At 42.8% G+C, this 13633-nt stretch overlaps 1 protein-coding gene across 1 annotated transcript; it reads left to right on the top strand.

The window, feature by feature from the left end:
* Positions 1 to 767: 767 nt before the first annotated feature.
* On the top strand, positions 768 to 4792 carry LOC310928315 (axonemal dynein light intermediate polypeptide 1-like; the record flags this gene model as incomplete). Its single annotated transcript, XM_083890838.1, has 6 exons — positions 768 to 944; positions 1883 to 1989; positions 2125 to 2294; positions 3706 to 3884; positions 4445 to 4609; positions 4754 to 4792. The coding sequence occupies 6 exons, from the start codon at positions 768 to 770 to the stop codon at positions 4790 to 4792; spliced, it is 837 nt and encodes a 278-aa protein (XP_083746964.1).
* Between the last annotated feature and the right edge of the window lie 8841 nt (positions 4793 to 13633).

Genomic DNA, 13633 nt, shown 5'->3' with positions numbered 1-13633 from the left:
GTCTATACAGACTTGTGTTTTTTTTGTTTTCCTCTCAGAAAAATTCTATTACTTTAACAAAAATCTAGAAGTCTAGGTACAGTGGTTTTGGATCAGGACCTGGTCCAAAGTGGTCTATATGCTGAAAAAACTTTGAAATGTGCCTTTATTGCATTTTCACAAATAGAATAAAGGTTTCATAAATCAGAGAGTGTGTTTTTATGAATCTTCAGAGTCTGTAGGATAATCTAGTCCAGATTTCAGAAGTCTAGGTACAGTAGTTTTGGATCCAGACCGGTTCTAATGAGGTCTGGGTATAAAACAAAAACGGTTAAATCTCCCCTTTAGCATTTTCACAAATAAAATAAAAGTTTCACAAATACAGCAGTGGATGTCATGCAAGGTTAATGTCTTACCTAATATGTCTAAAATGTTTTCACATCAAGAAGTGTCACAAAAAACAGACAACCAGTGTGAAAACAGTCGCACTGCACATCAAGTTTATTTCCCCTTAACTTTCCCCTTAAGAAACGGACCCCTGGCCGCAAGACTGTTCCCCACTTAAAAATATACAAAACCGAATATAAAACAGTGAAACAAGGTTACTGGCTATACATGTACCATGTGACCACATCGCGGTGGGAGTAAACTGTCGCGAGTGGGGGGCGCGGGCCTTCATTTGGTTCCAGAAATATGACGGTGTCGCCACATGAAAGGAAAGTGTCCGCGCGACGCATTCACGCGTCACTGATGGAAGATTCACGCGCCCTTAAAACAAGACAAATCCGATGCCATCTGCAGGACGACAGCGAGTGGATCCAGTGGTAGTGCAGACCTCCATCAACGCATACATCGGCACAGTAGAGGAACTGTTGAACATCATGGTCACGCCCGATCAAACCGAGAGCCTTCTGAAGTACAAGAGGCCTGGTCTGGTGGGCAAAAACAAGTTCACTTCAACGAGGGTGAGTTCATTCATTTGTGTTTTTAAAAAAGAAAATACGAGCATGTAGGCAAACCTGAGGGCTCAATAGCAGTGGGTTTGTTTTCATTATAATACATTTTTATTACTCTAATAATAATATGACAATTATCATTATTTATCATATAGATTTTTACCATTTAAATTTCATTTTTAACCATTTTCATACGATAAAATAATCTAAGAAAATATTCAAATGCAAGGGAATAACAAGGCAAACAATTTTGGAATCTCAGTTACACTGAGCAAGAAATTGAATAGGGCTGCAACTGTTTTATTATTATTATTATTATTATTATTATTCGTTTTTTTTATCGTTGAATCTGTATATTATTTTCTCAATTAATCGAGCACTTGTTTGGTCCATAAATGTCAAAAAATGTTGATCAGTGGTTCCCAAACTTGGTAATGATGATGTTCTCAAAATGTCCGTTTTTGTCCACAAAACACTTTTTTTGTTATTTCACAACAAAAAGTGGCCAAAGTACACTTAATTCCAAAGCCACTGAAAGTCTTCAGCTATAGTAAGGTTCTAATGGGCTTGACTCGTAGGCACTGTTTTAATTCATCAATCACGAGGGCAAGAGAAAGTCATATGAAGGGTTTGCACATTTATTTCCACTTGCCGTACATCCGAGTTATATTCCTGTTCACATGTATCCAAGCCTGTCTAGGATCACCAATGCATAGAAATATTCCTTTGACGTTCCGGGTTGTGAATGACGATCAATAGGTTCAAACAGTAAGACAACGTAATCTAGTATCACGTAGCGACCTGTTATTTCACAACAACAAAAAAACAGAAAAATATTCCCTTGTTCGACTTGTTTAAATGTATGTATGTTGAGATGTTTTGGGAAACTGCCGTCGTTGCTGTGATTTCACTTATACATGTCATGTGTCACGTGCTTTTCACCGCAGGGTCACACGGTCAAGTTTGTTGAAGTTCCGCCTAAACCCAAGACAGATCCCAATGACCTTCTTAAAGAGAACACTGAGGACATTCTGAACAACCACCTGCCACCCAGGTATGGTTCTCTACAAAGTCAGGTTAAAGGTTTTTGAAAGTAAACATTTACAAACATAATAATAATAATATTAATAATAATAATAATAATAATAAATCAATAAATCGATAATTAAATAAACCTCTGCTGTTGCAGGACATGGATGAAGGGGAACATGCGGTGGGTGCAGCCTGTGTCCAATGCACCTGGAAGAACTGCAGATGTCGTGAACCTAAAGAATCTCCTGGACTCGAAGTTGCAGGTCAAGAGGGCCCACGCTGTCGGCATCTGCCCGATCCGCAGGGTGCTCTACACCCAGTGCTTTGGTGAGTGTAACGCTGACATGCTAGGGATCACCGTAGTTGTAAAAGGTCATATTGTTTCTTTTTGTGGGGGGGGGGGGGGAGCAACCTCACCAACCCCCATGTTGGGATTGCATTTCTGTTATATTTGTTTCACGGTAAATCTGTCCTACACGTAGAAATGTTCACTTTTTATCTGTGGACATGTTGCTACAATCAGTGTATTTACATGCACGTTAAAGTCCGATGTTAGTCAGACTAAGACAATCATTTGATTTTATTAAAGCGGACCTAGACCGGAAGTTCCAATTAACGCTGTTTTTTAGTGTGCATCTGCGTCCTTATCTTGTTTAAGAAGCCCTGAAGGTTCTAAACAAAAAGTTCAGCCACTGCTGAGAATGCTGTGTTTTATTGTAATCTCGGGCTCAGCGAGATCTCTGAAAAAACCTGGTCCGGTTACGTAAACACCGGTTCTCCGGAACAGCAGATCGTCCTGCTCCGGGCACTAGTCCCGGCACTTTGAGTCTCAAATCTCACGGCTGGGAAACACCGTCAGAAAAGAGGATTTCTATCGGCTCGTTTACAGCAACTAGGAGGTTTTTGACCATAAAAACAAGTTAATGTATGTAAGTAGACCTCCATAACTAACATATATGTGTAACAGGACTCTATGTGAGCTTTAATGTCAACGTGTCATGTCAACATGTTAGTCCAATTAATGTTGAGCTAGTCTTAGGACTAACATACCTGGATAATGTGATTCATAGTCCGATTACCCCTGCATATAAAGGCTTAGTCGGACCGGAATCGGACTGGATGGTGTTGTGTGTATGCACCAACATTTCCTCAATCTTTGGAGGTAGAAGGACAAACGCATGAACTGCGGCATCTGCGTCTTTCTTCAGACAACAGGGCAACCAGAGGAGCCATCCATCCATTATCTACTGCTTTATCCTCCACCGGAGGGTCTCGGGGGAGTACTGTGCCTATCTCAGCTACCAGAAGAGCCATCTTCCATCTAATCTGTATCAAGATTAACAACCACCGCACGATCCATCTCACTGCCCATCTCGCCGTTCGCTGTTTGTTGTTCTGCAACAAAAAACTTAACATGAAACAGATTAAATACGCATTCGCTTATAGAGGGCGGAGTCAGACGTACATGACCGGTACATTTAAAGTACAACAAACAGTAATGTTCTCCTCCACATGTACTGTATACTCAGACTCAGCAAGTTGTCCGATTTCTTGCCTCAGTCAGACTACGGCCTTAGTTTGATTAAACTGTGCATGTTGATGTACTGAATGGCTAGCCCAAGACGTGTTTGTGGCCGTGGTTTTGTCGTCTCATAGGTGAACTCCAAGTTCCCACCGCTGATTTGCGATGTAAACATAACACTTTTCTTTCTTCATATCTCCTGTACTTTTTTCCTAGATGAGATCATCAGGCAGGTGATTGTCATGTGTACGGAGAGAGGACAACTGCTCGCGTGCATCAGAGATGAGATTCAAATGACTATTGCTGCCTACAAGACACTGTATCAAACAAGCACGGCTTATGGGATGAGGAAAGCTCTGCTGGCTGAGAAGAACAAGGAACAAATGGAGAAACAGGTGAAGTTTCTTCTGAGTGTCTTCTGAGTGTCCTCTGGGTTGTTTTCTGAGTGTCTTCTGAGTGTCTTCTGAGTTGCTTTCTGAGTGTCTTCTGAGTTCTCTTCTGAGTTCTCTTCTGAGTTCTCTTCTGTGTTGTTTTCGGAGTTTCTACATTGTCTTCTTTTGTTCTTTGGAGTTTTAAGGCAACATTTATCCAAGATGTTGCATAACGGTCACTGTCTGGAGGTAGAAGACTCCTACACCTTCCTCCTGACATCCCATCTTGGTTCTGTTCTTGTATTCTTGCCTCCTTCTATCATTGTTACCTCTGTCATTCATTCCTCCCTCTTACCTCCATCTTGTTCCCATCTTTTTCTTGACTTCCTTCCATCCTACTTTCCCTACTTTTTCCTGACTGTCTGCCTCATACAAATCTACTGACCTATAGGCTGTTTTTCTGTAAGTTGTCCAGCAGAGAGCACCATTTTACTGTGAAATCAGGATGGTGCTTTTTTACAGTTAGTCCTACCCATGTGGAACCTTCTGACAGGTTGTTGTCATGTTGCATTTTATGTATCCAGATTCCCGTCCTGGTGCAAGAGATCGAAGAGCTGAGGAAGGAACTGAGCGAGCTGACGACCAAATGTGACACCATTCAAGAGAGTGAGAAAGGAAATAGAGAACAGATTGAGAAGGAGCTTGAAGAGGAAATAGAGACCCTTCAGAAAGAGAATCAGAAGCTCAAGGTGAGGCTGCGTACTAACAAACAAAATAACTTCTTGATTTTGTTGTCTGATTTAAGATTTTCATGAGCCTATTTGTTATTTTTTTTGTTTTTCAGGATGACCTGGAAACCATGATCACATCACTACGAAATTCCTGATCTACAGGTGGCCATGACCAAGTTCTCCATAGACGAGTCTCTGTAGCACTGGAGATTGTTTTTTTATGATTTAGTTTAGTGGCTTTGAAAATCCCAATACATATTTAAATATTTAAAATATTTAATAAAATAATGTTTTAAAGGTCTAGTGTGTAACTTTTAGGAGTGATTATTGACGGTATACCACTCAAGTATGTCTGTTTACCCATATAATCGCTTTAAAATTAAAAATGGTGGGGGTTTTTTAGCTGTATGATGTGTTCCATTTGCATCACCTTCAACAGGAGCACCCCACTCGACTCATAAATTCTGTTTTCGAACTACAACTGGAACACACCATTAAAATACTGACTTTATATGTTTTGAAATGAGTTTAAATCATTAAAACTCTGTTTGACCAACTTTTTTTTGCTAATGTTGGTTGTGTTAACTTGCTGTATATGGTGTGTGTAGAAGTTAAGTCTGTACTTCAAGCCTCTGAGTGGTTGCTAGACATCCACCTTAGTGGACGTGCATAACAAATAACCAGTGACATGACGTGTCTATGGGAAATTAATTAGCATGTTGATTTCCCAACACGGGGATAACATTTTGGACCTGGTCTACATTACCCACAAAGGAGCATACAAAGCCACCCCCCTCCTCCACATCAGACTCTCTGGCCACATCACTGTTATGCTAAGGCCAGCATACAGAGTGTGTAAATCACCAAACCGGCCCAGAAGCAGGTCGTCCTCTGCTCTTCAAGACTGCTTTGACACAACAGATTGGGAAATAGTTCAGCAGGCAGTCACTTACAACAACCATACAGACATTGAGGAATACACAGACACTGTGATCTCTTACATCACTGAGTGCATCGATGATGTGACCCACACAAAAAGCATCATCACTTGGGTTAATCGGAAGCCATTGGATGACAGGGCACGTCCACAGGCTGCTGAGGGCCAGAGACGACGCCGTCAGAACCAGGCATGAACCTGGCCTGAGAACAGCGAGAGCCAACCTGTCCCGCGGTATCAGGAAAGCAAAACAGGATTACACACAAGATACTGTAACCTCCCACTACAAGGACAGAAGAGACACAGAGCCTATGGCAGGGAATTCAGGCCATCACAGACTACAACCCCGTGCCACAGAGCTGCGAGATCAGCACCTCTCTGCTAAACAACCTGAACAGCTTCTTTGCATGCTTTGATGCACAAAACAACACTTGCCCACAGATGACCGCACCCACTTCCCACAATCAGACTCAAAGCAACAGGTCCCTGGTTGTGTGCTGAAGGACTGCGGACATCTTTAACACTTCTCTGAGGCAAGCCATTGTTCCATCTTGTTTCAAGGCTGTCATCATCATACCTGTCCAGAAGAAATCCGCTCCAACCTGCTTCAATGACTACTACCCTGTGACACCAACATCATGAAGTGCTTTGAACGGCTAGTCATGTCACATATCAAATTCCTTGAAAGGACCGTGTTCAAAATAATAGCAGTGTGGAGTTCAATTTGTGAGTAAATTAATTCTGTGAGGTGGCCCTTATTTAAGGATGAAGGCAGCACATGTACATGCATTTCTCTCTGAAAAAACTGGCAAAATGGGTCGTTGCAGACATTGTTTATAAGAACAACATACTTTGACAAAAAAAAACGTTGATTGGAGGGGAAAAGGTATAAAAAATGTGCATAAAATTAAAGTTTCCTTGGCTAAAACGATCTCCAATGCTTTAAAATAGAAAGCAAAACCAGAGACATGGAAGGAAACGGAAGACTACCGTTCAAATTGATCAAAGACTAGCCAGAATGGTAAAGACTCAGCCAATGATCAGCTCCAGGGTCATCAAAGATGGCCTGAAATACCCATGAGTACTGTGACAATGAGAAGAAGCCTATGTAAAGCTAATCTATCAGCAAGAAGCCCCCACAAAGACCCTGTTTAAAAAAAAACGACGTGCTGAAGAGGTTACACTTTGCCAAAGAACAAGTCCACTGGCCTAAAGAGAAATCAATCTGTTACGTGCCAACCAGCCAGAGGGCTGGAGTGTGGATGCGTGTGTGCATTTCTGCTTTCCCCCCCTTCCCTCCTTTCTGTTTTCTTCCCAGGTGCTAACAACCTGAGTGGCATCCACCTGGGAAGCTCAGTTCCCCATTAAGAGTTGGCCAATCGGGGATGGACTGGGCCAAGTCATAAGGGCCTGCTGACAGGATCTCGCTCTCTCTGTCTTGCCCTCATGATTGCTGTCTGTGAACTTTAGTTTTGACTCATTGTGATTCTGTGGTGGGTAGATTTGGTGCATTAGGTAAGTTGGGTACCCTACATTTTTACATCACGTAGGTATATTTCTGTTAAGCACACTAGGTTTATTGGTTGGTGCCACATTATTTTTTGATAAAGACTCTTTGTAGATGATTAAGTTAGGCCTTTGTTTTTTGATTTTGTGTGTTGTAAGTTAGGAGTAGTCAGGCCTTGTTTTGTTCTTTTGATTTCAATGATTTGGCTCCTACCACTTCAGCCCATTTCTCCCACCATTTTCTGTTTCACAAACTTTTGTTGAACCCTTTTGATGAATTTGGAAATAAAGCTTTAATTTAATTCCACACCACGTTGACCTGCAGATCTTTTGGTTGTTGTGTTGCTTTCCTGATGAGGGGTTAGTTGGGACGTAACAAATGGGGGCTCGTCCGGGATCTTTTCCTTCCCTGAGCTAAATAATCAAAGTTTGTTGTTCATTGTTGTGTGGGATTATTTTCAGCATGAGTTTAAAGTTACAAGACTTCATTGATAACCCTAGCTTTGAAAAGATAGATTCATGCCGAAAGGATGATTTATTGGGTATTGCAGCACACTATGAAATCCCTGTAAAAAAATATGATGTTAAAAAAAGAAATTAAAAATATAATTCTGAACAAGTTAATTGACTTAAATGTCCTAACGGTTAGCTCAGCCCAGCCTAGGCATGAGGCTTATGAGGGACCAAATGTTTCTGGGTTGGATGATAAAGGGGAATCTGACACACAGGCCACCCCTCCACAGGACATGGGGGAAAGCCAGGCTATGCCAGCAACTCTGCCTCGTTTTGAGCCTTTCTCCCCAGAGTCCAGTGGGTCCAGTGGGAATACCAGACTCAAGGTTCGCTAAGCCCGACTTCAGCTAGCTGCTCAGGAGAAGGAGTTGGTCCGTAAAGCAGATTATGACCTCAGATTTCAGGTGCGTAAACTAGAGATAGAGACTGAGAGAGACATTAAGTTACGGCAGCTTGAAGTTGAAGCCTTGAGAATCTCTTCTAGCCAGACTCTTCAATATGCAACTGAAAATTCTGAACCCTTGCATGCAAAAAGTCACAAGCCAACGTTTGACATAAGTAAACATATTGCATTAGTGCCAACTTTTCGGGAGTCAGAGGTAGATTCCTATTTTAATGCCTTTGAAAGGATTGCTACTGCACTAGACTGGCCTCGAGACATGTGGCCTATTCTTCTTCAGTGCAAATTGGTTGGTAAGGCTCAGGAGGTTGTGTCATCTCTTTCATTAAAAGAAAGTTTGCAATATGACATGCTTAAGGAGTCTATTTTGCGTGCCTATGAGCTTGTGCCAGAGGCCTACAGGCAGAAGTTTAGAAACCATAGACGATCAGGTGGACAAACTTTTGTTGAATTCACACGTGAAAAAAGTGTCCTCTTTGATAAGTGGTGTGCCGCTGCTGGGGTTAGTGACGATTTTGAATCTCTTCGTCAGTTGATGCTTGTAGAAGATTTTAAGAACACTCTACCAGAAAAGATGGTGGTGTTTTTAAATGAACAAAAGGTGGCCACGCTTTCCAAAGCAGCTGTGTTGGCTGATGAATTTGTATTGACTCATAAAAATGTGTTTGTGTTTCCGTATCGCCCAGACAGAACATCAGTACTGCGTCCTGTAAGACCTGAACCTAAACACCTTGTTCCTGAGAAGCCTAACTGTCCACCGTCACCTCCTCGGGAGGAACGTGAATGCTTCTACTGTCATAGGAAGGGTCATATTGTTGCTGATTGTCTTGCTTTAAAACGTAAACAACAGTTCTCTCCGAGCTTGACCACCCCAAAAGGAGTGGGTCTGATCAAAAGTGTTACATCTTCCTATACTCAACTGTCCCTTGATGAAGTTGATGCATGCTTCAAACCATTTGTTTCTAAGGGCAATGTTTCGTTAACTGAAGATCCAAAAGATCAGCAGCAAGTTACAATACTGAGAGATACAGGAGGCTCCCAGTCCCTTATTAAAGAAGGTATTTTACCTCTATCATCTGAGTCCTCATGTCACTCAAGTGTAGTTGTCCAGGGTATTGAAATGGGTTATGTGCTTTCCCCTTTGCATTATGTCTATTTTCAATCTCCCTTGGTCAGTGGACTATTTAAGGTTGCTGTTCTCCCAGTTTTGCCTGTCAAAGGTGTTGATTTCATTCTGGGAAATGACATCGCTGGAGGCAAAGTTACACCAGTTCCAGAAGTACTAGACAGCCCTAGGTTGGACGCCGAGTCGGACAACATCGGCCAGAGATATTCTCATGTCTTTCCTGCTTGTGTGGTTACCAGGGCCTACACAAAGAAATATGGCCCTGACTTGTCTAACTCTGTTCTGTTTGCAGAGCAGGATTCTGAGGCCGTTGTATCGAGGTGTAAAAGTCAACCTGAGATCCACCCTACTCTTCCTAGTCCAGAGTCTTTAAAATTGCCAGCCACTCGAGAGGAGTTCATTGCTGCGCAACAGGTAGATGAAACACTTGCAAAATGTCTCTCTTCTGTTCTTAGTTGGGACGAGGCAAAGTGTATGAAAATGGCCTACATTCTCAATAATGGCCTGCTGATGCGACATTGGACCAGTAATTTGGAGAATGAGGACTGGAGCGCTACTTTCCAAGTTGTAGTTCCCACGTCCTACCGCTCTCAGGTACTGTCCTTGGCCCATGACCATCCCTGGGCAGGGCACATGGGTGTCACTAAGACCTATAACAAAGTTCTCAGGCATTTCTTTTGGCCTGGACTTAAGTCTGATGTTGCTCTTTATTGTCGTACTTGTCATGTGTGTCAAGTAACTGGGAAGCCAAATCAGGTGATCCCTTCTGCTCCCCTCTGCCCAATTCCAGCAATCGGAGAACCATTTGAGAGGGTAATAGTTGATTGTGTTGGGCCATTGCCCAAGACGAAATCTGGTAATCAGTTTCTCCTTACAGTTATGTGTGCTACCACCAGGTTTCCAGAGGCTATCCCTTTGCGGAAAATTAAAGCTCCAGTGATCACCAAGGCTTTGGTAAAATTCTTTTCAGTGTATGGTTTGCCGAAGGTGATTCAGACTGATCAGGGCACCAATTTTAAATCTACTGTGTTTGACCGGGTGCTCAAAACATTATCCATTAAACATTTGATGTCTAGTCCGTACCATCCTGAAAGCCAGGGGGCGCTTGAAAGGTTTCACCAGACTATGAAATCCATGTTACGCAAGCACTGCTTCGAATCACAGAGGGATTGGGATGAAAGTATTCCCCTTGTTATGTTTGCCACTCGTGAGGCTGTGCAGGAATCGCTAGGTTTTAGTCCTGCACAGCTTGTGTTTGGACATGAGGTACGGGGTCCATTGAAAGTCCTTAAAGAACAGCTAGTTGTGCCTGACAAGAAGGTGAAAAGTATTCCAGAGTATGTGACAAAATTAAAGGATCGCCTCAAGCTAGCCTGTTCCTTGGCTAAAGATGCCCTGACCTCCTCACAGGTGAGGATGAAGCATCGCTATGACCAGAAGACAGTAACCCACTTGTTCCATCCAGGTGACAAAGTTTTGATTCTCTTGCCTACACCTGGTTCGACACTCAGCACAAAATTTTCTGGTCCTTATGTTGTAGAGAAAAGGCTCACTGACGTGAACTATGTTATTAAGACCCCGGACCGCAGGAGACGGACCAGGGTGTGTCACGTCAATATGATTAAGCCATACCGTTCCCGAGAGGATGAAAGTGGGTTATCCACAGCCCATGAGGTGAAGATCGACACCTCCCCAATTGCTTCCATCTCAGTGGTGAGCATTCCTGATGAGGGGTTGGTGATGCGTAATGCAACACCACAGGGAGCAAGATTGAGTAATTCAGAAGTGTTGTTGACTTTTCCCCAGTACTTGTCTCATCTTTCTGATGACCAGTGTAATGATGTTGTGAAACTTGTTAATGAATTCCCAAGTTTGTTCAAGGACATTCCATCCCAGACATCTGTTATCACTCATGATATTGTTTTGACTAAGCCTAGGCCAATTAAGCAGCGTGCTTATCGAGCTAGTCCGGCAAAGAGGGGGATGATGAGGAAAGAAGTTGACTATCTTTTGAATAATGGATTTGCTGTGCCAAGTTCTAGTTCGTGGAGTTCGCCTTGTCTTCTCGACATAAAATCAGATGGAAGTCCAAGGTTCTGCACGGACTACCGCAAAGTGAACTCTGTAACTGTCCCAGATGCACATCCGCTACCCCTGATGGATGACTGCATTGATGAAATTGGTCAAGCAAAGTATGTGAGTAAATTGGATATGCTAAAAGGGTATTGGCAAGTTCCATTAACTCCACATGCTTCTGATGTGTCAGCATTTGTAACACCAGACAGCTTCCTACAGTACACAGTCATGCCTTTTGGTATGTGTAATGCACCTGCTACATTTCAGAGGTTGGTGAACAAGATATTGGGAGATGTTCCGAAATGCAGAGCCTATTTAGATGACATCGTCGTATATTCTGATGACTGGGACAGTCATATAGTTACAATGAGAGAAGTCTTTAAATGCTTGGCTGATGCTTCTCTGACTCTCAACCTTGCCAAATGTGACTTTGGAAAAGGCACAATCACATATCTTGGTCAGCAGGTTGGAGGAGGAAAGGTGTGTCCTGTGGATGCCAAGGTTGCTGTTGTTGCAAATTTCCCTGTACCTGTCACCAGGAGAGAGCTAAGACGGTTCCTTGGGATGGCTGGGTATTATCGTCGGTTCTGCAAAAACTTTTCCTCTGTAGCAGCCCCACTGACTACCTTAACCAGTCCTTCCACACCATTCATTTGGTCTGGTGAGTGCCAGCAAGCTTTTGAGAGCCTAAAAAGTGTTTTGTGTTGTGCTCCTGTACTGTCTGCTCCAGATTTTTCCCTGCCTTTCAAGCTGGATGTAGATGCTAGCGGGGTTGGAGCTGGAGCTGTTCTTCTACAAGAAGATGTTGAGGGCATTGATCATCCTGTGAGCTACTTTTCGCGCAAGTTTAACAAACATCAGCTAAATTACTCCACAATCGAAAGGAAGCTCTTGCCTTGTTGTTTGCCCTACAACACTTCGAAGTTTACCTAGATTCAAGTGTTGGTCCGATAACTGTTTACACAGACCATAACCCACTGGTATTCCTCTCAAGGATGTACAATCATAATCAACGTCTCATGCGCTGGTCACTCATCATTCAGAACTACAATCTTGACATTTGCCATAAGAAAGGATCCGATAATGTTCTTGCTGATACTTTGTCACGCATTATGTAGTTTGTTGTTGTTGTTGTTCCAAACATTGCTTGTTTGGACTTGTAAGGGTGGGGATGTTACGTGCCAACCAGCCAGAGGGCTGGAGTGTGGATGCGTGTGTGCATTTCTGCTTTCCCCCCTTCCCTCCTTTCTGTTTTCTTCCCAGGTGCTAACAACCTGAGTGGCATCCACCTGGGAAGCTCAGTTCCCCATTAAGAGTTGGCCAATCGGGGATGGACTGGGCCAAGTCATAAGGGCCTGCTGACAGGATCTCGCTCTCTCTGTCTTGCCCTCATGATTGCTGTCTGTGAACTTTAGTTTTGACTCATTGTGATTCTGTGGTGGGTAGATTTGGTGCATTAGGTAAGTTGGGTACCCTACATTTTTACATCACGTAGGTATATTTCTGTTAAGCACACTAGGTTTATTGGTTGGTGCCACACATGTATTTTTTGATAAAGACTCTTTGTAGATGATTAAGTTAGGCCTTTGTTTTTTGATTTTGTGTGTTGTAAGTTAGGAGTAGTCAGGCCTTGTTTTGTTCTTTTGATTTCAATGATTTGGCTCCTACCACTTCAGCCCATTTCTCCCACCATTTTCTGTTTCACAAACTTTTGTTGAACCCTTTTGATGAATTTGGAAATAAAGCTTTAATTTAATTCCACACCACGTTGACCTGCAGATCTTTTGGTTGTTGTGTTGCTTTCCTGATGAGGGGTTAGTTGGGACGTAACACAATCAATCAATCTTTATTTGTATAGCCCACAGTTTGCAAAACATAGTTTGTCTCACGGGACTTCACAGGGTTGGTAACATCCTCTGTCCTTAGACCTTTGACCAGGGTAAGGAAAAACTACCAGGGAAAAAACCCTTATAACAGGGGAAAAAGGGTAGAAACCTTAGGGAGAACCACAGGTGAGGGATCCACTCCCTGGACGGGCAGACGTGCAGTAGATGTTATCCAAAACATACAATACACAATGACAAAGAATAAAAAGTGTAAAGTCTTTAAATGCCAGGATCCATCTGGATCACTGGGTTTGTCACAGCCTGTAGTGAAGGCTGTTGTGGTCAGAGACTTGAAGATGAGTCCTCTTTCCTGTCCTGAGCTCATGTCGTTCACTGGTGTCAGCAGAACTGTAAGAGATTAAAATCAGTTAGAGATGTGCTACATGTGGATTTATGTGCTACATCTCATGGGGGGACATCGGGTAAATGGTGAAGGTTGAGAAATCGAGGACGGGGTAGAGAAAGTGCGGCTCGTGCAAAGTCTGTGTGCTCATTCTAAGTGCATGATGGGAAATTCCCCCAGCAGTCTAAGCCTATGGCAGCATAAGATAGACTATTCTAATCAGGACATACCTGATCTAGCTTCGACTATAGGCTA

This window comes from Microchirus variegatus (assembly GCF_963457635.1).
Source record: "Microchirus variegatus genome assembly, chromosome: 6".
Lineage (NCBI taxonomy): Eukaryota > Metazoa > Chordata > Actinopteri > Pleuronectiformes > Soleidae > Microchirus > Microchirus variegatus.
This window is presented reverse-complemented; position numbering and strand designations above follow the sequence as displayed.